At 36.3% G+C, this 27,139-nt stretch overlaps 3 protein-coding genes across 3 annotated transcripts; 1 reads left to right on the forward strand and 2 right to left on the reverse strand.

Moving 5' to 3' along the window:
* LOC109727026 (probable inactive ATP-dependent zinc metalloprotease FTSHI 5, chloroplastic) lies at nucleotides 1,893–14,395 on the reverse strand (the record flags this gene model as incomplete). The annotated part of the gene is made up of 22 exons (XM_020256919.1): nucleotides 1,893–2,173; nucleotides 2,277–2,612; nucleotides 2,699–2,864; nucleotides 4,162–4,238; nucleotides 4,928–5,008; nucleotides 5,171–5,278; nucleotides 5,405–5,464; nucleotides 5,943–6,017; nucleotides 6,150–6,335; nucleotides 6,684–6,803; nucleotides 7,272–7,454; nucleotides 7,824–7,952; nucleotides 8,341–8,542; nucleotides 8,670–8,791; nucleotides 9,125–9,298; nucleotides 9,945–10,076; nucleotides 10,189–10,278; nucleotides 10,581–10,850; nucleotides 11,189–11,482; nucleotides 11,898–12,098; nucleotides 12,432–12,903; nucleotides 13,668–14,395. Coding segments are annotated over 19 exons (3,699 nt in total), but the record flags the coding sequence as incomplete, so codon positions are not given.
* On the reverse strand, nucleotides 15,112–20,230 carry LOC109717134 (stearoyl-[acyl-carrier-protein] 9-desaturase, chloroplastic-like). Its single transcript, XM_020242811.1, has 3 exons — nucleotides 19,984–20,230; nucleotides 16,286–16,784; nucleotides 15,112–16,050 (listed from the first exon to the last, which is right to left on the reverse strand). The coding sequence occupies exons 1-3, from the start codon at nucleotides 20,106–20,108 to the stop codon at nucleotides 15,490–15,492; spliced, it is 1,185 nt and encodes a 394-aa protein (XP_020098400.1). The 5' UTR covers nucleotides 20,109–20,230; the 3' UTR covers nucleotides 15,112–15,489.
* LOC109719138 (ATP-dependent DNA helicase 2 subunit KU80-like) lies at nucleotides 25,971–27,133 on the forward strand. Its single transcript, XM_020245673.1, has 4 exons — nucleotides 25,971–26,125; nucleotides 26,467–26,559; nucleotides 26,662–26,713; nucleotides 26,929–27,133. The coding sequence occupies exons 1-4, from the start codon at nucleotides 26,111–26,113 to the stop codon at nucleotides 27,075–27,077; spliced, it is 309 nt and encodes a 102-aa protein (XP_020101262.1). The 5' UTR covers nucleotides 25,971–26,110; the 3' UTR covers nucleotides 27,078–27,133.

The following is a 27,139-nucleotide window of genomic DNA, read 5'->3' on the forward strand; positions in this document are numbered from 1 at the left end:
TACACTATCGATAGTATCAAGCCCTTGATACTATTGAGTTTTCTACCGTTAGATCTACCCTTTGATCATTTCCATCCGTAAGATTATACTATTAAACCAACCATCCACTCAACCCTAGGGAACCACTATCATCCTAACCGCACATCTTTTCATTCAACAGCCGAAAACTCAATAGTACCGAGAGTTTGGTACTATTGATAGTATAGTAGCATAATTCTATATATATATATATATATAGTAGAGCTATTATGCTATCGGAAATATAGAGGATCTTGTGCTTCCAATTTGTAGGCCCTTAGATCAACTCATTTGATCATTTCTAACCTTTGGATTAATACTATTACTCTGTGGGAACCACTCAACCCTAAGGGTACTACTCAACTCTGGGGGGACCACAATCATCCCAACTATATAATTTTTGATCCAAAGACTAAAAAATCGGAAGCATCAGATTCTCTGTACTTCCGATAGCACAGTAGCTCGACACTATATATATATATATATATATATATATATATATATATATATATATATATATATATATATATATATATATATATATATATATATTAAATCTCAAAAAGTAGATGCTGATTGTTTTGATGGTCAGAATTAAAAGTATCACTAGAAGGAAAAACATCCAACATCTCTTTATAATGTTTTCTGTAATATAATTAAGGATCTGGATATAGCACGAAGACCGTTGTGCCGTTAAGCAATCAAATTTTGAGTTTAGTTGGAATGCTTTTAGCAGCATCAACACATTTGTGCCTCAAGAAACCAAAGTGTTGAGTTTTTAAATATTTAGAACTCAAATTTTGAGGTGTTTTTAGAGATCAAAACTTATAAAATTTTTTAATTTTTTTTTACTACATCCAGTGGCTATGAAATTAATGATCAAATTAAATTGATGATCCGGATAAAAGAGCATCGAGTAGCAGGGAGTTGTAACTAATTTTGACCCCTTAAAAGACAAAAATACCATGATAGAAGTTCTAAAAAATTAAAATTTAATTCACTAAATGGTTCTATGAATGGCCTATACATTACATCAATTTTCTATTAATCGAGCAATTTACTCTTCGATCCGTTATTTTTTAGACTAATTGATACTTCAGTAATAGATTTTCAAACCCTATGAATTTTTTTAAAAAATTTTTGGGTTATAATGTTGGAATTTAACTTTTAATTAAGGTCTTTAATCATTAAAAATTAGATGCATTATTGCTGTTCCGGTGTATGATGTACGGATACACCAGGTGCATGTAAATATTTTAACCTGGGCCGAACAGCGAGGTCTTAATGGGCCATGAAGAGGCCCAATAAGGACGAGATGGGCTTTGTAAGGCCCGGCCTTGTAATTGACACGTAAAAGGTTCTAGGTTTTTTATTTACGGTGTCGCTTCGAGAATATATAAAACTTTTAATGATAATTTTAATTTACTTTAAAAAAAAAAAAAAAAACCTTATCTTAGGCCCTTACACTTCACAAACACTAAATAGTGATTCAAATTTATATCCCAAGAAGCCGGGGAATCGAGCCCCACTTCATAATGCGTGTATACACAGAGAATCGAACCTCTGATCTCTGTCTCAACGATCCTAGTAACAAATACTGAGTTAGCCTTGAAATTGTTTATAAGTTTTACTGGTTAATTACAAATAGTTTCAAAAGTTCGACTTGAATCTTAACAACTTTAGCTCCTAAAGCTTTTGAGTCCAATCTTTTTGACATTTTATCAGCTTTAACCTCCTTAACAAAGCGTAACTTAACATTGATGTTTATGAGCGTAACTTAACATTGATGTTTATGTGGTGCTTCTTCAAGTAGGTCCACTATTGACTTGATTATTATTCTTATAACGAAATTAGTATCGGAATCAAAGTCAAACTTCAGGGACGCAAATGAAAATTATCTTATTTTTACTGTTTTGAAAATGTTAAATAAGTTTGGGGTTTGCACCTGCATTATCTCACAAGAAAGCAAGTAGAGCAGAGCAGGTGGTAGAATAAACCCAAATGGGCAAATCAAAACAAATAACCTATTTGTTGTGCAACATAAACAAGAAGATACTATCCAAATATATTCCCATCCTTTTTGCAGAGGGGATCCATTAATGGGGCTCAGGAATAAAGTTCCAAATGCAGTTGGTGGTATGCTGATGATGCAACCCTGAAAGAGATTGAGAAATTGTGGTTGTGCTCATTACAACCCAAAAAAGCCACAAAAAAGAAGGAAAACAAGAGTGTTTTTTAAGAAAAAATTTGTTCCTTACTCAAATCCTTGTCTGTTTGCTTCTCCAGTTGCTGCTTCTCCTTTTCAACTCCCAGAAAGCTGCTGCTTTAATATGTCTAGGGTGAGTTGTGGCCAAGCATCTGCTTTCATATATGCCTGTAGATAATATTCCATGTAAAGAGAAACTAATGCTTCTACTAGCATCATCATCATCATCATCATCTGCACTATTACTATTATTATTGTTATGAATGTGGTGAGCAGGTGAGATATGCTTGGGAGCAGCTACTGTCAACTCCCAATCCAAGCAGCAGATGCTTTTCGGGAGCATCTATGGTGTCGATGTCGTGTTTGTGTTTGCGCGTCGTGTTCGTATCTGTCAAAGATTTGAGAGATAACAGTAACTTTGTACAAATAAAAGCACGACTGATAGCAGATAAGAGTAAAACAATAACCACGAACAATTTGCAAAGCCGTTTTACAAACAGAGGTGGTCGACATAATCCTAACATAAGGCGAACCCAAGCCATACTTTTCCTCCTTGGGTTTGAGCCGTGTTCGCAAAATTGCCACCCTAACTTCGTTAATAGAAGCGGATATGAAGGAGCTCCATTTTCAGCAGTTCTCACTGCACCGACAGCATCGATCGCGATCAATTTTGTTTCAATCGAATTCGTCAAATTGCACACTGATTATTAGGATAAATGATTCTACACATTGATTAATCTAATCAGGGTCTCACACAAGCGTAACACAACTTGCGTAACATTAGTGGAAAATTGACAATGTGGGCATATGCCAGAGGTGGGGCTTGTAACAAGAGGTGAGCACTTAGGATGGCCCCAATCCTGCCACATGAGCATGTTTAGCACATACCAAAAAAAACAACATCATAGTGGATCTTGGAAGCAGAAATTAATAAAATATTAGGGAAATGAATACCAAAAGATTAACTTTGCTTTTTAGGTTAGTTTTTAAATACAAAGCAGTGCTTTCGAAGAGTTTTAAGTGATTCCCTCCTAGTTTCGGAAGCATTTAAGCGCTTTCAAAACTTTTAGGCCCTCCATAGCATCAAAGTGGGTATGGTCATGCAATGTATTTACACTTTAGGTCTTAGTCATTAAGCAGATACAAAAGTGCTTCTTAATGCATTAAGTTGACCAGGAAAAGATCTACAATTACTATCAGCCAAATACCACAAGAGGAAAAGGTAAGCAAGCATGATTTGCTAAAAGTTCTTTAGCTTTAACTCTCTAATCTTGTAGTTCATGTATGTTATGATAAGCTGTAGTATAGAAAAAAGACTTGACAAGTGGTTGATGTACATAAAGGAGTGTTTTAGATTCATGTTGCTATTGTGGTCCTGCTTGGTGCCAATTTTGCTATGACGAGAAGCTAAAATAAGCTTTTGAGCACGAACAGCAGAAGACATAGTTTCAAGCTTAATTCTGCTTCTTCTACAGTGAGAAGTTGTTTGAATGTTTTGGAGAAGAAGTTGTTATTGCTTTTCAAACAATGTTACAAAGGGCACTTTTAAGAAGCTATAGCAAGCCAAAGAGTCCCCTAAGGCCTGTTTAGCCCGACTGTGGGCCACGATGTGACCTGCATATCAGGGACTTTGTTGAATTTTGCTTGCAAAGCCCGTGCAACATGCAGCTGCAGAAGATAGGTATTCCCTTCTAAACCACACATTAGATCTATACAAGGGGCCAAAAGAGAACACAAACACATTGACAACTATAATGATTTATTTGCTATGAAAAATGTAAACAAATTACAATATCACTATGATATTTTACAAAAACTTTTCTGACACTGAAATCGAACAACAGCGAAAAGCATGGTGAAGCAATGTACATAAAATTGGGTCAAACTATCACACAAACAGTATGTGAATGGATCTAGCCTACAAAATTGGGCCTCACCTGCCTTATACTGTGGTACCTAGAAGGTTCAATGCTGCTCCATTCCCGTTGTCGTCCATGGCACCGTCAGAAGTGAGCTGCAGAAGAGAAAAGGGGGGGATTTTCTTTTCTGATTGCAACATTCGAGCTAGATTTTAGTGCATTGCAAGGTACTTGTAATCATGATTTTCTAGGATGACCATTCCACCTTAGTGGTGATAATCCAAAATTTCATACACCATTTAAGGCTTCCAAAGGAGCACATAGTACTAGAGATAAAGCCAATTAGATGAGGAAGCACATGTGAAAAGTTGCCTAACTTTTGATTTTAAGGGGGAATTTCTTGAGAGAAAAAAGAGGAAATAATAAACTAGCCTTCATGAAATTTGTTGTTGTGTGGAATATATGAGTAAGAAACACCGTTTTTTGACAACTTAAGCTTTTGAGAGAGAGTGTTGAATATATAAATAAGAAACACTGTTCTCTAACAACTTAAGCTTTTGGAGAAAAACGATTATTTCATATAATCTAATGTTGTGAAATAACTCCCGTTAGCAATCAAATCGGTATTAAATAAGATATATCATGTCATTTAAAAGTATAAACCATACAAAAACCAATATTAAAAAAGCAAATTAATTGTCACAAAAGATGATGCTGAGAAAAACAATCCGGAATAGCTGCTCATGTATAGTGTACTAATCGAGTTTCCATAAAGAGATATCATCTATACATTAAATCACGGAGTCAGTAAGTAGATGTGACTTCAGTAAGGAAGAAGTGGTACCTCGCTATAATAGGATTTTGATAGAAAGAATGGCTCTTGCTCTCGAATTCCTCCATTCTCATTGAGAATATTAATCAAATCCTAGCCGCAGATTAATTAAAAAAAAAAATGTGTGTAAGTATCTCAATCATCAGATCAGCAATGCAACCCATTACACTATGTTCTGATTTAGTAAATCATGCTGAATTCATAAAACTTCTGTTGAACAGACATAACAACTTTACAGAATAGTCAGGCAGTTACCTCTCCTGTCAAATTTTCGAACTCAAGTAACTGCTCCACAATTTTCTCTAGCACTTTACGATTTTTCAGAAGCATTTCTCTGGCCTTGTCGTACCCTAAGTCGTACATCTGCAGAAAAACAATCATTAAGTATGACATAATAAGGTAATAGATTTACAAAATAATAGATTTACAAAATCTCAGGCCTCTTCCACAAAGCGAGTGATAGTACACAGTAAGTCATATTATACGCGCCTTTTCAACTTTAGCTGCCATCTCAAATTCATGGTTGTTCCCCATACTCAGAGAGCCAACCTGATCAAGTAAACACAGCAATGTTAGTAAGGAAAAAGTAGCAAAAGATAGCACATACATTTCCAAAGTATTTAACATTAATGACCCACGAAGTCGTCAGACTTATAAAGACATGAAAATTATAGGAATAGACTGCCCGCAGAGATCTAAAACAATCGAATAATGAAATAATAAAATTTATATGGAGCAATTTTAAAAGGGATGCTTTAAGTAAGGTTCAAATAATGATCAGAAGCTTACACTAAAATGTTGGTACCAATAAGCATGTTTGCATGAGGATGAGGGTAGAAACTTATTACTCGACATTCTATTTCACTTATTAGCAAGAGGGCATTTACTCATAGGTTCCAGATGGCAAGGTTTATTCATCAAGTTTGACAGATTATCTTAGCAAGTGGAATAATGAAGTCCAAATTATGCATATCAAAAAGGGATACAGAAACTTCATGCGCTTGTTTTTCTGCAGAAAGCTACACACCGCTTTGCTAGTGATGTAAATAGCAGGACTATCATCCGGACCCCATCCATATTGAATCACCATGCGTGTTGCTATCTGCAGTTAACAAAGACATAATTAAATAATCAATTACCACTTTCAAAAGGAAATTGTTCAAAAAGAAGAAAACAGCTAATTTCCCTATAATTTATATTTGTAGCTTTGCAGGATCAAGAAAATTCAGTTTACCTCTTGAGCTTGCTTAAGTTCAGATGAGGACAAGAAATTTTCTTCGCCGAAAGGTAGTAGCAATTGAGATGCAATATATGAACCAAAGCAAAAGACGAGCTTCTTTTCCAGGTATGACCGTGATTCTACATTTCCATTTACAGAGCCTTCATTCTTTGCTTTTGTAATCTTTGTACATCCAATTCCCTGAAAGGTCATGAATTGATTAACATATCCGTGTTCACACAGAGCACACAAGTTATATGACAGACATTAGCAATTTTGCACTAATTATAGAAAATCAAACCAACCATCAAGTAAACATTATCACGAGTGTCATACACACCACGACGCTCCTTTGGCTCTCAAGTTATGGTACTTGAGGGGGAAAAAAAAAAGAGTTACTGTATGAAATGGAAAATGCAGTTGCTGAAAGTACAATTTTGAATAATTCATTAAAAAGCCTTTTGCTAATCACGATTCTGATAATGCATATATAAAGGAAATCAAAAATTTAAACAGAACATATGAAAAGCAAAAGCAAAACAAGCAAACCTCCCATGCAGTTGGCTCAAGCCATATGTTATCAACGATGTCAAAATTTGGTAGAAGAAGAGTAATAAGTCCACGACCAGCTGCCCACACAGCATGAGGAAACTTTGTCTCCATTGACCACTAAGAAACAACCAAAAAAAAAAATCTAATATTCAAAACATTTTTCACAGGAAATCAAATGAAATGCACGAAATAGAATAGAAACCTAGAGTAAGACCAACAATAACTACTAAAAGGAGGAATAATACAGAACCATATATTATTTTGGTAAAAATGTACAAACCTTACCTGAATTATGGATCATTTTGATTTGGCTACCCAACCTTTCAAAATTTTGATTTTATTACCCAACCTTTCAATTTGTTTGATTTGATTGAGTAAACGATATTTTGACATCAAAATTTGAATGTGTTGCTTATCTTTATAGATTTAGTTATTTTAAAGTCAAAGTATCGTTGATTGACTCAAATCAATCTAATTGAAAGATTGGTAGGAAAATCAAAATTTTGAAAGATTGCGTAGCCAAATCAAAATGGTTCATAATTCCGGTTAAGTTCTATACATTTTTACCTATTAATTTTAACTTACATCAAGAGGAGGGCTCAGAAGTTCAATTCCGTTACTTATCTGACCATAGGGTTCCATTAGATCAACCACCTGCTGCATATCTTCTCTTGTCAAAGTCAAACCAAGATGATTAACTATATGCTTACTTATTTTCTTGGCAATTGGTGTTCTTCTCAGCCACTTGGGAATGGTACTACTAAAAGTCTGCAATAGAATGACCGAATAAGAATTAGCACAAATAAAGGTAATCTGTAAGACATTACATAGTCCAAATGAATGAATTAGAAGAAGATAACGATGTGATCTACATGAGAAATAAGTAATATGAATTAAGATGTATAATTCTAAGATTCTGATTCTATAGTAATAGATGTGAAATTTTGGTTATTTATCTACACTAGGTTCAATTTGAAGATAAACATATTGATTGCAAAAGTAGAACTAGAAATTTTGGCATTGACAAAATTTATAGTAGCAAACTTCTTGCCTAACTGGCCAAAGGCATAAATAAGCAACCATGACTAGTAATAACTAATAAGAGATTTTAGTTCTGGAGCAAGGAGTATTTCCTACCGCAAACCAGCTGCAGTAGCTCATTAGTTCATCAGTGTCAAGAAACTTGCTCCTAAATGCACTACCTTCGAGAGCCAAAGGAACAAGTTTCAATTCTATAGGCCTTAAAAGAGCTGTCTTTTCCGCAACCTGAGAAGGGTTAACAATAAATCATTACGAGATAGATGCAGAGGTTTTCCTTTTTATTTTTATTTTTATTTGGCAAACAGACACTCACTGATACGAGCATTGTGCAAATACTACTGCAAAGTTGGTACTTGTGTGCATGACCCTGAAAAGGGTAGTTGCATTCATGCACCTACCAAAAGCATATATGCAAATTATCCCGACAGGGGAATGCATGCAAATGAACAAGGTTTTCAGAAACTAGCTGAAATACCACGTTTACAAGGGCATATACGCAATTTTGCATATTTGCAGGTTCATATATGCAAACAAAAAGCTTGATGCTTGAACAGATTTTTCTATCCTGTAATGAATTACCTTCTTCAAATGAAAGTTTTAAAGCACCACGTACCTTTTTCCAATCAACAAAATCAATCAATTCTTTATCCATAGTTTCCTTCGCTGCAAACTGTAATATCTTTTCCCTTTCCATTTGAGTTGGTCGTTGGAGATGCAATACTCTATCCATGCGGCCTGGTCTTTTCAATGCTTCATCGATTTGTTTAAGATTTCTGGTAGTCGCCATCAGAAGAACTCCGTCTTGATTCTCAAACCTGTAAAACATGATTAAGCTAGTTAAACTACACTATTTTGTGCCAAGGGGATGAATAGAAAGTATGGCAATCACTTTCATTAAAAGAGAAGCAACCAAAAAAAGCATGAAACGCATACGGTTATTACCCATCAAGTTCCACAAGAAGCTGATTAATAAATGCCTCATGATCTTGCTTCGTAGTGTGGATAAATTGGCCTCGAACACCCGCAAAAAGATCGAAATCTTCAACAAAAATAATTACCGGTGCCTGCAAATATAGGCCATATTATTTCCCCAAAGTTGACAAGAAAGAGATAATGCTAAGAAACAACTAGTTATGGATATCTCATCAAAAGACAAAAGACATAACTGAAAAGAAGAATAGATAAAGGTAGTAATTTTCAGCATACCAAAATAAATATTGCTATTAAATTGTACTAATGAAACATACAACCTCTTAAGGTCATTCTGATAACACAGTAATGTCAGTGTCTTAAAGACATAAATGCTCAGAGACACATCTTTTTAGACTTGGTGAACGAATTGCAAGTAATAAAAAAAAGATTATCATAGAAAATATTAAGCAAGATTAGATAACAACCAGATCCCTAGCTGTCTGGAATAACTCCCTGACATTGGATGCACTTTGACCAACCCATAAACCAGCTTCAAGTTGATGAGCTTTGACCTCAACAACAGGAACTTTAGCTTCCGCTGCTATGGCTAGTGCAAGCGATGTTTTCCCTGTTCCTCTCTCACCAACAATAAGAACTCCCTGCACAGAGTAGAAGAGGAAATTTGTGATTGCTTTCTTAATGAACTTTTGATGGCAATGTCAAGCTTTATTACCTTGCTAGGGAGGTCAAAGATAGCAAAGAAAAAACAAATGGCTAAGTGTTATATAATTATATTGGGGAACCCATGCTGTACATTATTCAATGCCGGCCGTGAAGGATAGAAAGTTTTGAGATTATAAAACACCATAACACAGTATAAAAATAAAATTAAGCTGTGGACTCTGACCAAAGATTAAAAATAAGATGCCACAGGTATTCCCTATTGGATAGGTTGCCTATATTTTTTAACTACAAATTGAACAATATATCACTAATCATTCCAATGGTGATGATAGCTCATCTATCTCAGGACTGATAATGAATGATGCTTACAGTGTGCATCTCATGTTGCAGAAGAAAATGAAGAAGAAGAATTTGTTTCTCAAGAAGAACCTTGTTAGTAGTAATCAAATGTTTCTGCAATCCAACGGTGATGCAAAACTCTTAGCACACGAATACTGGATAAGTAGTATATGTTAGCAATTCATTTTAGGAGAAACAAGAGGAAACTGCTAATGGTATACTGATTATTAGATGCTTATTATTTTCTTTTAAATAGAAATTTGGATAGTTAAGAAACCGTACCCTTGGTGCACGAGCTCCTTTCTCCTGAAAAGCAGTTGGGTTTCGTAGACAAGTCACAATGTCATTGATTTCTTCTCTCATAGAGTCAACACTTGCAAAGTCTTCTAGTCGTATTGGTGGATTCTTCACCCTCTGAAAATCAACCAAAAACAAGCAAGTAAATTAACACCTGGATGTTATTTATACGACAATGGAGAGAAATAAAAAAATTGTTGTCACCTGATTTTGTTTCAATGTATCCTACCTTCATCTGATCAAATGCAGTTCTTATCGGATCGATTCCCTCCTTTTTTCTTCGAATCCTTCTAAGTAATTTGTATTGAAAATAAAATTTCTGGTTGCACACAAAACAACTTTGTTTCAGTATCTTGCAAGCTAAAGAAACTATATGGGAGGAGATATGAGTTTAAGGGGGAATTATGATAAACTTAAATTTGCCGGTGCAAAATTGCAATTTTTAAGATTTGCAAGGAGCTATTTTGAATTCTCCTAGTAAAAAAGAAAAATTGGAAAAACCCACTGCTTGCTAGCCAGAAATAGATAAAACCATGAAAAGGATATCCAAGACTCAATAAATGCCTTTCTGTTACAAATTTCCGAGTTTCAGATTAAAGATCTCGTATAGCAAACTCATACCACTCTTCGAAATTTCCGCAAGTTCGGATCTCTGCGCAAAGGTCCATATCCTAGAAGCTTTGGAATCTTCCGCTTTAGGTAGCAGAACACATTAAACAGAACGTACCCATATATAGCACTTCTTATTAAGAACCAAAGATACCACCGAATGCTATTGGTCTTCCTAGATCTGTAATTCATTTCCGCCTCAGATTGCCATTTTAGATACCATGTTGTGCCGACGAACTGATAGGCTTCTTCAGGCCAAGCCATCCCTAAGCTCATTCTTACCTGAAAATACAGGGGCGCAACGTAAAAACTGAAAGAGGCTTTTACAAATATAACACTGCAGAATCTCTATTTACAAATGTAACCCTATAAAATCTGAAACTTAAATATACCCCACAAAAGTGCAACTTCTAGCAAATTAAGGTTTTAAGGGAATATACGAAGTTAAGGTTTTGAGGTGCATATCTGGCAATTCAGATTTAGCAGTATATAGTAGATAATTTAGCAACAGTATAAGTATAAACAGCTCAAACTGAGGGCAAAGTACATCAGTAAAAATGAAAGAAAATAGAATTAGGTCACTTAAACGCAAAATACAAATATACAATTGTAGTTTCTACCTGCTTTGGAATTATAAGCTCCACAAGAGGAAAACCAACCACGACCATGAAATCATCAGTGATATTCTTAATCTTCAAGAAAACCCATGCCCTCACATACGATACGACACCAGAGTTCCACAATCCAATCAAGCACTGGGATAAAATTCTTGTTACTAAGAGAAACTGTTGACGAATATCTAATTCAGACAAAGGAATCCACATCAACTGAACAGCAGTTGGAATGCCAGATGCCAGCATTTTAAGATACATGCCATCAAATCCACCAAATTCTTCAAAAAGTAAGTCAAATTCCTGCATTGAGATATAAAAAGAGACATGAAATATCTCGAGCAAATAACAATATAGCATGGAGAGAAAACTCGCCATTTTGGAAAAGAGAGCCACTTATTTTCTGATTTTGCAAGTTTAGTCCCAGCGATGCAATTTTGTGAGGATAAAGTATGGGTGATTTTAAAATCACCAGGATGTCATTTAAAAAGCAGATCAAATCAAGCACTGTCATGCCATTTTGAAATCACTGATGCATATATTCATCACAAAGAGGCTACTGGCACTTCAGTCCATTATGGAATATTTCAGTCCAAAATTACAAAAGCGAAAGAAGTGGACTCAATATGCAAAATCGAACAAAGAGTTGAATGTTTTTGCAAAATCCCAAAAAAAAAAAAAAAGAAAGAAAAGAAAAAAGAGAGATAACTGACTGAACCTTGATGTCCACATAATATTCTCTATCATCACCCTTAAGTGCAAGATACATGACACCCCAATCATGCCTAATTCGAGCACTTTCGACTAGCTTCCTTGAAACAGCATAAGGAACAGCAACTGGATCCATTTCCCATCTATTTCTTTCATCATTAAACCATGTCTTAGTCATCACCCTTTCTCTGTCCAAAAGGATTCTCTCCTACAAATAATCATATGTATAAACTGTAAAATATCAGAGACAAATATCAGACATGAGACAAAATAATAGCACAAAGTACAGCTAACTTTAAAATACTACTGCAGTAAAGTAGCAAAGTTCTTCTAGAATATTTGAAATTCATACCCAAAAGAAAAAAGGTTTCGGGGTATTTTACTTATGTACATGTATATTAGTATATATAGATATATGAAACAGGGAAATTCTGATGATGCGGCACCATCACATACCATGCAACTATTCTTAGTAATTTCACAAAGTTCACTCCTTATCTCAGCATCCATGCAAGAGTAAAGTTCATGGACAAGAAAGTACCTGCCTCTGAGCCATATATTCCCTACCAAGATCTGCATTTTCCAATAACTCCCTTTTCAATTTAGCTTTTGCTTCCTCCCTCCACTTCTTCCAACCATGAAATAAGTGTAAGGTAACAGCTTTAGGAACAACAACATCATTTTCCCCAAATCTCCATTTTAGCTCAACTTCTGGAAATCCCTTGAGCACTTCCTCCTCTGGCGTCCTAACAACAAAGCGCTTTTCATCCCCAAATTTTTTCATCTTTCGTCTAATCTGATTTTCCAGATTGCTTTGCAACTTTTTGGACTCCTTGAGTGCTTCTTTTATTTGAAGGGAAAAATTTCGAGTGCTAGTATCTGAATAAATTTCAAAGTCCTCAGCTTCCAGGACCGTTGGCAGTAGCATTTGTTCCCAGTATTTATTTTGTGCTGCTTCTAGATCTTTCTGTACATCATCTCTGGAGAGCCTACTTGGAATGCTCTTTAGCACACTGCAACCATAAATGATACATGTAGATTTCAAGGTCAAATAGACGCTTCGAAGAGTGTACGGGGCAGATCCTCTTACAAACTAACTAACTGATATTTGAAAGTAGATGAATAAAGCCAATCTCCCACAATCAATTATTAGTTACTCCAATGCACAGATAAAGACTAAGCAGATCTTATAGTAAAACCCGAGCTTTCGATTAAGATTCATTTAACGAACATTAGTTCGTAAAGCTTATATATGCCATAGGACATGTTAGTAAATGTCTTTCATTAGGAAAATGAAGAGAAGGATGTAATGCAAAGCAAATTTACCGTATCAGCCCAAATGTATAAAAAAAGAAGAGAATAAAGAACAAAATTAATACTCTTGATTTCAAAGGCAACAAGAACTCGATTAAGGGAAACTATTGCGATCCATATGATTTCCTATTTTGGTGAAGGATATCAATTTATATTATTTACGCAAAAAATTGATATAGATGAAGACTTATTTATCAGTATTTGATAGGTCTCATGCACACTTGTAATGACATTATGCAAAAAATCAATATAGCTGATTTCCGCAGCAGCAGAAGTTCCAGGTTTTGAAGCTCAAAGTCACATTGCATTCACAAAGAAAATATAAGGCACTGTAGAAAGTGGTCAGCAAGTGAACACATAATTGTGCGTGTTCGCAAGTAGAATCATACAACTTAATGAGTACATAATTCCATTAAGAAGTTAAAGCAATGCGTAAAAGAACTCTCAACGCATTCTCTCATACCTCTCGCGATCCTTCCGTCTCAGTTGATTGCTAAATCTCTCCACCAAGAGCTCACTCTCCCTCTCAATAAACGAGAGCTCCCTAATGGCAATACTAAATGTCAACGTCTCCCTCCTCGAGATCCTATCCTCAATCTCCCCAATCTTCTCCCATAACCCATTATACTCCTTCTCAAACTCACCCAACCTTCTCTCCAATATCTCCACACTCTCCCTCACCTCATCGCCCCCACCACCACCACTCTTCAACAGCCGATCCCTCTCCTTCCTCGCCGCGAACGCCGCCTCCATGACCTCACTAGACTTCTTAACCAGCTCTTCCCTGTCCTTCCTCAATTCTCTCAGCTCCGCATTCAAATTGCCCAAAACTTCGCCTTGGACCTCCTTCCTCCTCTCCTTCACCTCCTTCAACGCCTCCCGAACAATGTCCAGATCCCCTTTCGACGCCCTCACCTCCTCGATCCTCTCGAGAAGGACGGAAACGGCAGAGAGAAGCTTTCTAGTGTAGATTGAGAACTCATGGTCGCTAAAGGTGTCGCCTTTATTGGGTTTGGCGGCCTCCTCTTTCGTGGCGACTGAAGCGGGGGCGGCGAGAGCCCGGGATTGGGCGAGGGGGGAGGGGAGGAAGCCGATGGCGACGGAGAAGAGGAGGAGGGCGAGGGGTTTGCGGGCGAGGTCGAGGATGGTAGTGGTGGTGATGGTGGTGGGGGGAATTGGCGGGGAATGGTGTGGGGTTTGGAGGGGGGGAATGGATGTGGGAGGCGAGATGGAGGCGAGAGGAGGCGGCGGCGGCGGTGGCGCGCGAGGAGGAGGAGAGGGAAGGGCGGAGGAGAGGGGAGGGAGAGAGAGAGGAGAGGAGGGGAGGGGAGAGGAGGAGAATGGTGGGAGAGGGATGAGGTATGGATTCCATGGGAGGGAGAGAGAGAGGGTGTTGTTACAGCTCCATTGTTGCTCCTTGTTGGTGTTGTTGTGCTTTCTTTTGGGTTGGGGAGGGAGAAGGGGGAGCAGAGTGGGTTTTAGATAGGGCTTTTTTGCAAAATAATTCTTAAAAAGAATTTAAAATTTCAAATTGATAGAAGAGGGCTTTATATGGGACTGGCCTTTAAACCAGACCTTGAAACTGATTGATTTGTCAAATTATATATGTCCAATTTACAGTTTTTGGTCAAATTATCAATATGTATTTTTTTTAGGGGAAAATAAAATCAAAATCACCATTAGTTAGGAACCATTTATTTAAAATAGAAATATATATAAAAAAAAAAGGACTAAATATTATTCTGAAATAGAAAACTACAAATTTGATATTACAACAAATGATAAGAATTATTGTATCAATAAGTCCAGACCAATGGAATGTGCGCAAAGACATATCAGCGTGCCGTTCCGCGCCACGATCCTCACAACAAAAAACTGTAACTAGCATTTTTTTCAGATTAAATCCATAACTCAATTTCCATGTTCTAATTATAAATTATCATGAAATGCTCCAAAGTATTATCAAACTTGAACACAAGAGAGTAAGAACCAACAGTTGAACAGTACACCAGCAACACACTTTGCAAAGTGATACAGTACTTGTACATCCAAGAGGAAACATCAAAACATGAACCCTTCTCTCTAACACACACACCCCCCCTAAACAGTATCAAAACACCAAGCTTCATCTAACAGATGGCATTTCATGATAATTGAATTAGAGAGAATCTACAACCTCCCTCCAAAACACCTTTTGCCAACAAAATAACAACAAAGTAAAAAAGAAGAGTAAAGCATAGTATTTTGTATCCAAGTTATCCGAAAACTATAGAGCACATTTGGGTTCAAAGTTGAACTTCTCTACCATAAATCCAACTAAATGGTATTGTGCCCTTTTGCTTCGCGCGCCCTTGAGCTCTCTCTTCCAACCTTCTAATCCTCGGGGCCAGAGTGCACACGTAGTCTTGCGCCCTCTTCCCTTCCCCAGAAAGGCCGGTTAGGTCCGCCACCTTCCACCTAACCACAAGAAACTCGAGTATGTCTGCGTAATCCTTTGCAGTATAAACTCCTAACCGCTGGGCCACTGTTGAGAAGTGTTCAAACAGATTATCGTCGTGTCCGTCGTACATTAAGTGGGCTGGCATCGATATCTTCTTCTTCATCATGTCAGCTAGGGCAAGAACGGTACCATCTGGGTCAATCTCAAAGAGCTTCTCAACGATCTTGGTGTATGCTGTTTCGTGCCGCTTTTCATCTGAGGCGATTATGCCGCATATTTGGGCCAGTTTTAGGTCACCGTGCTCCTTGGCAAGCCGCGCAGTGTTCCCGTGGGAGATGAAGGTGGCGCGCTCTTGGAACGATGTATAAATGAAGCCGAGATAGGGGCTGTTCTCCGTCCTAGGATCCTGACAAAGAAGAAGAGAAATTACATATGTACCCGTCAAAAAACCTGTAAGTTCGTTGATGCCTTCTAAAAGTCGAATCTATTATCAATGCCCTCGTATACAAGAAATACTCAAAAAAAGTGTCCTTGTATATTATCATAAATAAATGCCCCTGAAATGTGCTTTTTGTTTCAAAAATGCCCAGTTAAGAGAAAGTGAAATGAAAAACCAAAATTGTAAATTAGAAAACCATTACCATTCCAGAGCCAATCAAATATTGTATCGTCTTCTCAATCTGCCTCATATCAACTCTGCCGGTAAGATATAAGTACTTATTCAGAAGGTCTCCATGCCTATTCTCTTCGGCAGTCCACGCCCTTGTCCATATAGCCCATGATGTGAGGCTCGCGCCGGTCTCATCTCTTACACCGTCGAGAGTATTAAGCATCGTTTGATAAGTAGGAAGTGCCTCTTCAGTAACCATGTCTCCCACTAAGCAAACAAAATAATCGTCAGGGATTTCCTTGGCTCGCTCTCTAAGTTCTTTAACTTCCTCGTGGAAGCCATCAGAGGAAGGATCGGGGAGAAAATCCTGAGGTTGCCAGCACTTTTCAACAGGTTTGAGGTGAACCAAGATGTTATTTTCAGCCCAGTCGTCGAGGGATTTGAAAATTTCGATCTTTTGTGGTGGCATTGAGTGGGTGACTTGGACGTGGACCTCGCGAGGACTGAAGGGATTTTTGGCAGTCTCAAGCCTGGCACAAAATTGTAATATATATTAGAACCTCTTACTTTTACATACTGAATGTCAAGAGGATCTAAAAAAGGATTGTTGAATCTCTAATTTTATACGAGCACATAGCTATGTAACAAGAAAAGGAGAAGCATTTATGGAGTTCAGATAGAAATCAGATATTGAAGCAAAGAAATCAACAGCAATATTATACAAATAAGGCGTAAAGTAAAACTTGATTAGCAGGCTGAATAAGTGACATTCATGATTCCCGAAGTAATCCTTTGGAAGTTGGAACACCTTTTTGACCAAAGAAGAAATAATAAGAAAACAAGCACCGATGAACAGTTTTTAGTTTTAAGAACAGTAAAAATATGTCGCAAAGTATCTAACTGTCACAATGAATAGTTGAGTACGGAGGGAACAAGGCAAGTGGTGAAACATAATAAGCCCAGTCACTGTGATGACACATAGGCCTCTCGTCAACTCCCAAGCGAAGAGCTGAAGTTTTTTTTTTTAGTAAAAAAAATCCTTAATGGATACGGGGAAGCTCATGACAGGCTGACATGCCATCAGGTTATTTGGCATCTAGTCAGCATAGAGTTTGCCGGTATTACCGAGAAGATACCCGCCATACAGTCTATACCGTTTACAACATAAATTGCAGTTTGCTATCCCTGCTTACAAAGCTCTATCCCGTTTGCCTGCATTTCTGTAAATATTTTTCCTCGTTGGCGACCTAGGCAACTAAGAACCGTCTAAGCAGCAGTGTGCAAGTTTGTCTCAAATAATAATTGGTTCTATACGTTCTGGAATATTAACATGCACAGCCAAAGCAACTGATGCCAAAATAGAGATTTGCAGTTAACAAATCCCAAAAAAAAAAAGAAGAAAAACAAAACAAAACCGATGTTCTGAAATATTAACATGCACAGCATGCATGCGAACAAGCATGCTGAAGCAAAACATGCACTAACACTTCTGTTAACCGATACAAGTTTCACCCGCCTCCTACTTTGGCTCCAAAAGTGTTGTTCGAGAAGGGCTGTTCGCAGAATTGCTAACAATTTTTTCATCAAAATTTTCCAGTCACTTGCCCCTTTCTTATTGAAGCCCCTCTAACTGCTCCGCACTACCTCCCCCACAAACACAACTTTTAAATTAGAGCTTCTATTTTTCTAGCCAAAAAGCATATTATATTACTATAAAAGAACATTAAGGGCGCGTTTGGTTCGCACTATGAAAGATTACTAGAAATAAAAAGATGACCGAAAATCTTATTCATATTCATCCTATCACAAAGAATGTGGCATTACTGTGTTTGGTTCGTACGGTCATATTATTTAGTCATGTTATTTAAGGTTACAAAAAAATATACAATTTATATATTTATTTCTTTAATTAATTTTATATAATGCTATCAAAAATTTTAACCTTTTTTTTTAAAAAATGAGAGAGAACATAGGTTAGAGAGAGAAAGCATAATTAAAAAAATAGGAAGAGAAATAGAGTCGAGATTAGAGGGAGTGAGAGAATTGAGATTTGAGGAAAAAAGGGGGAGAGAGAGCTTAGTTTAGAGAGAGAAAGAGAGTTGAAGTTTAGAGAGAAAAAGATAAACTTAGAGAGAAATATGAAGTTAGAGTGTAAAGAAAAATAATACCAACTAGCCGACGGATAGGAAGAAAGAAAGAGATTAGACATATCATGATTACTCCAATCCATTAATATGAGGATACCTATCCTTCTTCAAGGAAATGAGATTAGTACTTTGGGATGAATCTTATTCCCAATTAAATCTAATATTACCAACTAGATTACTTAGTGCGTTTAGCCAAACACCGTCATATTTTCTTATTCCTATTAAATTACTAGGAATCTTAAAAAGATAACGCGAACCAAACGCACCCTAAATGCAAAATAATCTAAACCGACGTGGAAGGTAAGAGTCCACCACCCGACAAAAAACGCACAAGTTAGTAGCAAATAATTACTTTATATTACATTATTACATATACAGAGCAGGTCAAAACCCTAAAAACCTATTTTTTTTCACACATCACAACAAACAGGTGGAAGCACTCAAGTGATAAGCATACGCGTAATTGAGATGAAATGGACACGCATGCAATTAATTAGCCGCACGAATTGAATTGAAAAGGAGAAACCAATTTGACCCACAACTTTGACAATTCCTCAATAAGAACAAATATTTATTTTTAGGAAAAAACAACTAATTAATCCATCGAAACAGTATTAACCAAATCAAGATTAAACACTTAAAAAAAAATAGAGTTCGAAAAAACGTACCAAAAATATAAGTATATTTAACATTTTATTTTAAAAATAAACCTGTTAAATTTTTATTTATAAATATAGTCTTATAAAAGCAGTGAATGATTTACCGCTTTTAAAAGCGGTGAACAATTCACCGTTTTTTTTCTTTTTCTCACTTTTTTTTATAATTCTACGATGGTAAACGCGGTGAACCATTCACCGCTTTTATTATTTTTCTACACTTAAACAGAAGTTATGAATGCGGTGAATCATTCACCGCATTTAGAGGTTTATTTTTATAATTATTTTTTTAAGAAAACTATTTTTACAATTACAAAAATAGATAGGATTAGTTATAAAAAAAATTCAATGGAAGAGGTGTTAACTAAATTGCTTAATTTAAGAGGATATCAGCTTCTCAGTACATTTCCCACCCCAAGGATTTAATATCGTAGCACGGAATCATGCCGAAAATTTGTCAATACGGTGTGCGTCTGACCGTGCCAATACATACCATATGCTTACACATAATCGAATAAAATATTTATTTTAAAAAAAATAAATTATGTCAATTATTTATTATGTATTTTTATTAAATTTTTTAAATTTTATTAAAAAAATTATTTATTAATTTTAAGAACAGAAAATTTTGAACTATGTCATTAATACGGAGATTATATCGTATCTTACTGCGACGATTCGACACGGTGGATACGGTGAATCCTTACCCCCTCCCCCCTCGGAAAAAAAAAACCCAAATCAACAAATTCAAACAAAATTAACCCAAAAAACCACCAAATCGACGAAACCCAACGAAATTTGTACCAAAAAGCCCAAACAACTTAGATCGAGAAACGAAACGAAACCAAACCAAACCAAATACCAATGCGTGCGTCGGGGGGAGAAGTAAGAGATGGGGTAGGGAAGGGGCAAAGGGATCTAATTACTTGGTGGAGGCCATGGAGGCTCTGGGGGATCCGAAGGTGGCGGCGGCGGCGGCGGCGCTCCTGTTGGTACGCGGCGGCGCGAAGCAGAGGGAGCCCAGGGGCTTGAATGCGATCCTCGACGCCATTAATGGTGGCGGTGGTGATGGATTCGGTGATAATCCTCTTCTTCCCTGTGGTTCCTTCTTCTTCCTCCTCTTCTATGGCGAAGAGAGAGAGAGAGAGAGAGAGAGAGAGAGCTCCTGAGAAGAGGCGGAATCGAATAAGAGCCACAAACGGGGGGGAGGAGGGGAAGGGGAAAAGACCAGCCACCGCTGCTCTTGTGTGTGAAATTACTCATTTGCCCCTCTTCTGATTTTTCTTCTTCTTTTTAATTTTTGTTTTATTTGGCTTTTATTTGGACGCATTAGAAGAAAATTTTTTAATAGAAAAAATTCCAAATATCACTCTCTCCAGTTTTTATACTTTCTCACTTTAGTATCTTATAATTTAAAATAAATTAATTTAGTGCCATACAGTTTTATTTTTATCTTTTTCTTATCGATTTTACTAATTATTTTTATTAAATTAATGACAAAATTAAAACTAAAGGGTGCTAAAATGAATATTCGATAAATCTAGATGGAGTATCTGAAGTTTTTTGTATGTAATTTAACAAAATATTAATGAAAAAACTAACGAAAGGATAAAAATAAAACCACATGACACTAATTTGATGCACTTTAAAGTTTAAACCGCAAAATACTAAAGTGGAAAAATACGAAACAACGGGGATGGTATTTGAAGTTTATCCGAGAAAATAATAATGTGCATAAATATATATATACCATTCAAAATGGATACCATAAAACTAAAATAAAATTGTCTTATAAATAAAAAAATATATTATTTAACTAATTATAAATGATACGAGTTGCTAAAAAGTAAAAAAATTAAACTTTTAAACTTGTAATCTCAAAGAAGAATATCTATAGATATTTGATTTTGGCATCCAAATAAGTCATTAGTATCTCATTTTATTTTTATTCAAATTTAATTTATTTTGAATTTTTTGTCCCTTTTTTGCAATCTATTTGGTATAAGAAGCAGCCAAATGTTACTGGGCTAAAGCAATTTGAAGTTGAAGATCCCAACATTCTTTTAAGATCCATTTGGTTTTGAATCTCGCTAACGCTAATAATAGATCCAAAAGAAGGCCAATTTGCATAAAAAATCCACTTATTTTGGGCTTTTGCAAAATCGGGCCATTTTTTTGATTTTTGCAGATTCGGTCCGCTTTTTCAGCAAACTGATCAAAATACCCTTATACTTTTTTCTCTTTCCTCTTTCTCTCTCCTCTTTTTTTTCTCTCGTTCTTTTTTCTTTTTCTTCCCAGAGAGCGGCTAAGACGGAGCGGAGGTGCCCTTATACCTTTTCTTTTCTCTTTTTTCTCTCGTTCTTTTTTTTCTTTCTCTTCCCAGAGAGCGGCAAAGACAGAGCGGCGTCGCCGCCGGCGCCCCCACCTTCCTTACCTCCGATCCCCCCAAGGCCGGGCTGTGACTTTTTTTTTTTTTTGCATTTTTCTTTTCTTTTCTTCTCTGACTCTCCTCCACAGTTTCCGACGACGGCGCCTTTCTCGCTCTTCCCTGCCCTTCTCATCTCTCATTCTCCCTCCTTCTCTGCCGCCTCCGACGACGATGCATCTTCGCCGACACCGTGGAGATCACTGCGGCGCTGCAGCCTCGGAGTAGGGGGTCTTTAACGGCGTCGTCACTGACACCGTGGCTATTGACAGAGAGGGTGATAAAGAAAAAAAAAACAGAAAAAAAATAAAGATAAAAAAATATATAAAAAAAGGATGAAGATGAAATTGTATCGTTAACTACAAAAAAAATTACAAGTTGCACTACTTAAGATGAAAACTGTAGCTTTAAGATGAAAATTACACTCTTTAAACGAAAATTACACTATTTGAAAGATATTTACACTGTTTCTCTTCTTATTGCACTCTTTCAGATATAAACTGCACTAACTAAGATAAAAATTACACTCTTTAAATGAAAGTTGTACTGTTTCTTCTCTTGTTGCACCGTTTCTCCTCTTGTTGCATCATTTCTCCTCTTGTTACACTGTTTTTTATTTTAAACTACGCATGTTTAACAGATATTTATACTGCTTCTCTTCTTGTTGCACTGTTTCTCCTCTTGTTGCACTGTTTCTCCTCTTTATCTTAAACTGCACCCATTTATCTTAAACTGCACCCATTTAAGAGATATTTATGCTGCTTCTCCTCTTGTTGCACTGTTTCTCCTCTTTAACAAGAGGAGAAACAGTGCAACAAGAGGAGAAGCAGTATAAATATCTGTTAAAGATGTGCAGTTTAAAATAAAAAACAGTCCGACCCCGTTCGCCGCGGCCGCTGCCGCTGCGGCGACGGGATCGGGCTGGGGGTCCGCGGCGGACGCGGCGTCTCGACGTCGTCGTGGGAGAAGCAGAGGCGCTGGTCGGCGGCTTCTGCGCGGCGGCGGGAGGAGGGGCAGCGCCGACGGAGAAGAACACGCGCGGCGCTGGTGCCGGCGCCGGTTGCGCTTCCGCCTCCCCCTCCTGCGCCCTGCCGCTCGGCCTCCCCTTCTTCTTCTTCGCCGTTGTCTTCTTCTCCGCATCCAGCCCGACCCCGTTCGCCGCGGCCGCTGCCGTCGCAGCGACGGGATCGGGCTGGGGGTCCGCGGCGGCGGAGGAGAGGAGGAGGGGGTCGCGGGCGGTGGAGAGGAGGGTGAGGAGGGAGGCGACGGTGAAGAAGGATGGTGAGGAGGGAGGCGACGGTGAAGAAGAAGGCGACGGTCCGCCTTTTTTTTTTGGCGAGAAAAAAAAAAAAAAACGACAGAAACGAAGAGGAGAGAGAAAGAGGAAAGAGAAAAAGTAATAAGGGTATTTTGGTCAGTTTGCTGAAAAAGCAGACCAAATCTGCAAAAACGAAAAAGATGACCCGGTTTTGCAAAAGCCCAAAATAAGTGGATTTTTTATGCAAAAAGGCCCCAAAAGAATTGTGACCCAAGAATATAGAGATATCATTTTTTTAAAAAAATTTACATTAAAAATAAATAAATAATATTTAAGTTGAACCAAGAGAAAATAAATAAAATATTTCCTCATAGAACTCTATTGTCACACAAATCACACTTTAACCAATGTTTTACGGTTAAATCGCTTTATGACTTCATCACCGACGCAGGTTAGAAAGACCCCATGTACGATCATCTTGGGAGGTTAAAAATTCCGGTCAGAATTAAAATTTTCATCTGGATTCTACTTTGCAAGAGATTACTTACAGCGAATAGACTGACAAGTCGAGGGTGCCCTGTGGACCAACAGTGCATTTTTTGCGCGGTGTTTCTAGAAAACTGCAATCACCCTTTCCGTGACTGTGTCTTTGTCAGATATCTTATATTGTGCGAGGGAGGCACATAGGCGAGCGAAGTGGACTCAGGGGATGTTCGGCATCTATGAAAAGAGTTATCTTGCAACCCCAATGCCGTGTCGAGAGCGAAGAGTTTAACACGATTGGCGGCGATCTGGTGGGTCGTCTGAACCGAGCGCAACAATACTATCTTTCGTGAGATGCCTCCCAACGCAAGCCGGGCCACTATTCGCGTTGAGTCTTTGTCGAAGGACTTGACTGACGTCATGTGATTCACGACAACTCCTGCCCTACCTACGTCCTTTTGTTTTTCTTTTACATTTACATGTTTATTTTTGGCCTTTTGTTTTGGTTTCTTTAATTTTTTCGGTTTTTCTAGGAGGCCCTAGCTGCTTCCACCATGTATGCTTAGTTCATAACGCTTAATGAATGAAGCAGGTAGCTTGCTACCTCTTTCTCAAAAAAAAAAAAAAAACTGAACGTATTCTAGCCTAAGCTAATATTATCAGACATCTAAAATAGCTTCTTTATTCTACATAAATTAACACCCATTTGATTAATAAAAAAAATTGCGCTTCATGGACAAGCTGAAACGAGTTTTAAGACTTCATAAAGCGAAAGCTCTATCTAAAATTTAATTTTAGCATAGCTTAAATTCATTTGAAATAATATAATTAAAAAAGTAGTTGTTAGTACAAACAATCAATTTTTTTGGGGGGAAAACCTTCAAATACCACCCCTCAGTGGTTTAACAATTTCTTATTTTACTATCTTGTGATTTAAAGTCTATCATTTTTATCTTTTTATTATCGATTTTACTATTTTTTTTCGTTAAATCAGTGACAAAGTTAAAACTAAAAGTTACGAAAGTGAATATTTGATAAATCCAGATAGAGTATTTGAAGTTTTTTATATATAATTTAACGAAATATTAACGAAAAAACTAACGAAAAAATAAAAATGAAACCACAGGACACTAACTCGATATACTTTAAACCACATAATACTAAAGTGAGAAAATGCGAAACCACTGAAGTGGTATTTGAAAATTACCTTTTTTTTTAATATATTATTAGAAAATAGATATCATTCTATTTAACCTAACATTCTAATGAGGGTTTTTATGTACTTTTATCCTTTTTACATTATTATTAATCTCTTTGTAGTTGTAAGTTGTAACTGGAAAGATCATGAAAATCGAGGGTGAGAGCATATTCTGATTTGTCATCCTACTCAGATGCTCACATTAATAAGTATTTTTATATAGGTAAAATATAAGCCATGCAGTGATTTTTCCAAGGTACTATTATTTCCGTAAAAATTCTAATATTTTTCAAATATATTTTCGCTGTTAGAAAACTTTAGTTAACAATAGGTTAAACACTTAACTCTGATTAGTTTATGAAATAACTTAATATTTTTATTTTTTTATATTATACTGTTGTGGTTTTTGAATGGACACATTTGTGATAGCAAAATTAGCATTTTACTTAAAATATAAATAATTTTATAACGATAACAAATCAGAGAGATATATTTGAAAATAATAGAGCTTTTGTAGAAATAAAATATAAATATGAAACTTTATAGGGATATATTTATAATTTATTATGTTTGCAAGGACTTATATATATGCATTTAGCCCTTAAAAAAAAGATGAAAATTTTATTTTTAATTGTTCAAATTTGAATGAAATAGTTGTTGCCAAAAAATAATAATAATAAATACAGTCCATGGCCTAGATGGTTTCTAGAGAATTTAATGGAATAAAAAAGTTTGATTCTCTATTTGGAGCGAGCATTAGTTGGATCAGTTTTGTTTTTTTGCAATAAAAGAATATAAAATTGAAGTCAAGCCATAATATAATTCGGTTGATTCAATCTGGAATATTTGGTTTAATTTTTATTTATTTATTTATTTAATTTTTTAAATAATAAAAAAAGATATAATTATGATTATTTTTATGTTAAACATCTTTAATCTAAAAATAATGATGGTCGACGTAATTATTTGATTATTATTTGAGACTGATACATAATATATTTTTTAAAAAATTACGAATCGTATTGTTTTAAATTATAAAAATTTCGGTTTGTTTGTTTTTCAATTCTTTAAAACAAAACCACATAAAACAATTTTATTTTTATTGAAAAAACGCTCGTACCTAAATGTAAAGCACATAAAATATAATAAGGCACGGATAATAAAAAACAGTATTTATAAATACGTCTCTCAAAAAAAAATATTTATAAATACGAGCACACTGTTATGATTAATAATACGATGTAGTAAAATACTATATCAGTTTAATATCACTGGCACGTTAGTATTTAGTAAACTAAATTAAACGATCAAACTCGCTTAAAATAATTTATAAAATCAAAATTTAAAATTTAAAGTGTCATCGGGCTTATATTTTGAGGATCAAATGGATAATTTAGCTAACTTTTTGCCATAAAATGTATGTACACAAAACAAAAATAAAAATTACAAAAACAAGAAAAGGAATTAAAAGTCAAAATAAAATTTAATAAGAAGCACTTATTTGTTATTTATCTGCTTCTGAAGCTTACGCGGGAAGGATCAAAGCAAAGAGAGTGAGAGTCAAATTTCCCAAATTTAAAAATAAACCAAACAAAAAAAAATCTCCCTTTTTGCTTTATTATATCCAATCCTCTCAATCTCCACTCCCTCTCCTTCCTCTCCCGGTCGAGCTTCGGATTCTCCTCATCCATGGCTCGCAACAGGGTAAACCCTGCTTCTCCAAAACCCTAATTCCCCCTTCCCCACTCTTTCCCCTTTTTTCCTTTTTTTTTCCCCCATTTTTTAATGAATTAATCGGAGAGGTTTTTACGACTCCGACCACCTTTTAGTTATAGTTTACTTTTGTTGCCCCCTAAATCAAAATTAATCAGCGGGGTTCATACTCTTGAAATCAATTTCTACCACAAATTTGGGTACTTGGAAGTGATCGAACGCTTAAATGAAATGAAACACCCTAAAAAAAAGGGGGGGTTTTTTGGGGCCAAAAATGTGTTTTTTATGAGAAAAGTCGATTCCCTTATGTATTTACATGTGTGGGAATGTAGGAAGCTGTGGTTTTGCTGCTTGATGTTGGCCCATCAATGCATGGTGTTCTTCAGGAGGTCGAAAAGGTCTGCTCGATGCTCGTGCAGAAGAAGGCAAGGATTTGTAGTTCATTTTCTTATAAATTTCTCTCTAAATTGGTCTAATTTGTGAGGAATCAGGGTTTAATGGTGCTCTTTAATCTTTGGCTTTTGCAGCTAATCTACGGCAAGAGTGACGAAGTTGCGGTTGTTGTATTTGGAACTGGAGGTATTCCTTTCTATCAAGTAGTATTCCAATTTGATCTCGTGCCTTTCATTTCGCTTTGACAAAAGTTGAATATTTTTGCACTTAGAACTATATATCATGCTTCCCCTTTTCTTTTTTCATTGCACAGTTTTGAGTGAAGTACTTCGCTGGGTTGATTTGATATACATTATTACCATTACCAAATTTTGGTTAATGAGATGCTTTGCGATTCTCAGAAACTAACAATGAGCTCCAAAAGGAAGTGGGTGGATATGAGCATGTGGTGGTTTTGCGTAAAATTAAAGTTGTCGATGGGGAGGCAATTGACACTTTACAAAACCTTCCAAGAGGAACTGTTCCTGGTGATTGTATCCGCATAATATAATTTTGTTTTCTTTTGTGCAACATACTTCTATTTAATCGGGTCTTTGCTTCTTTTCTATCTAC

This window comes from Ananas comosus, linkage group 1 (genome assembly GCF_001540865.1).
Source record: "Ananas comosus cultivar F153 linkage group 1, ASM154086v1, whole genome shotgun sequence".
Lineage (NCBI taxonomy): Eukaryota > Viridiplantae > Streptophyta > Magnoliopsida > Poales > Bromeliaceae > Ananas > Ananas comosus.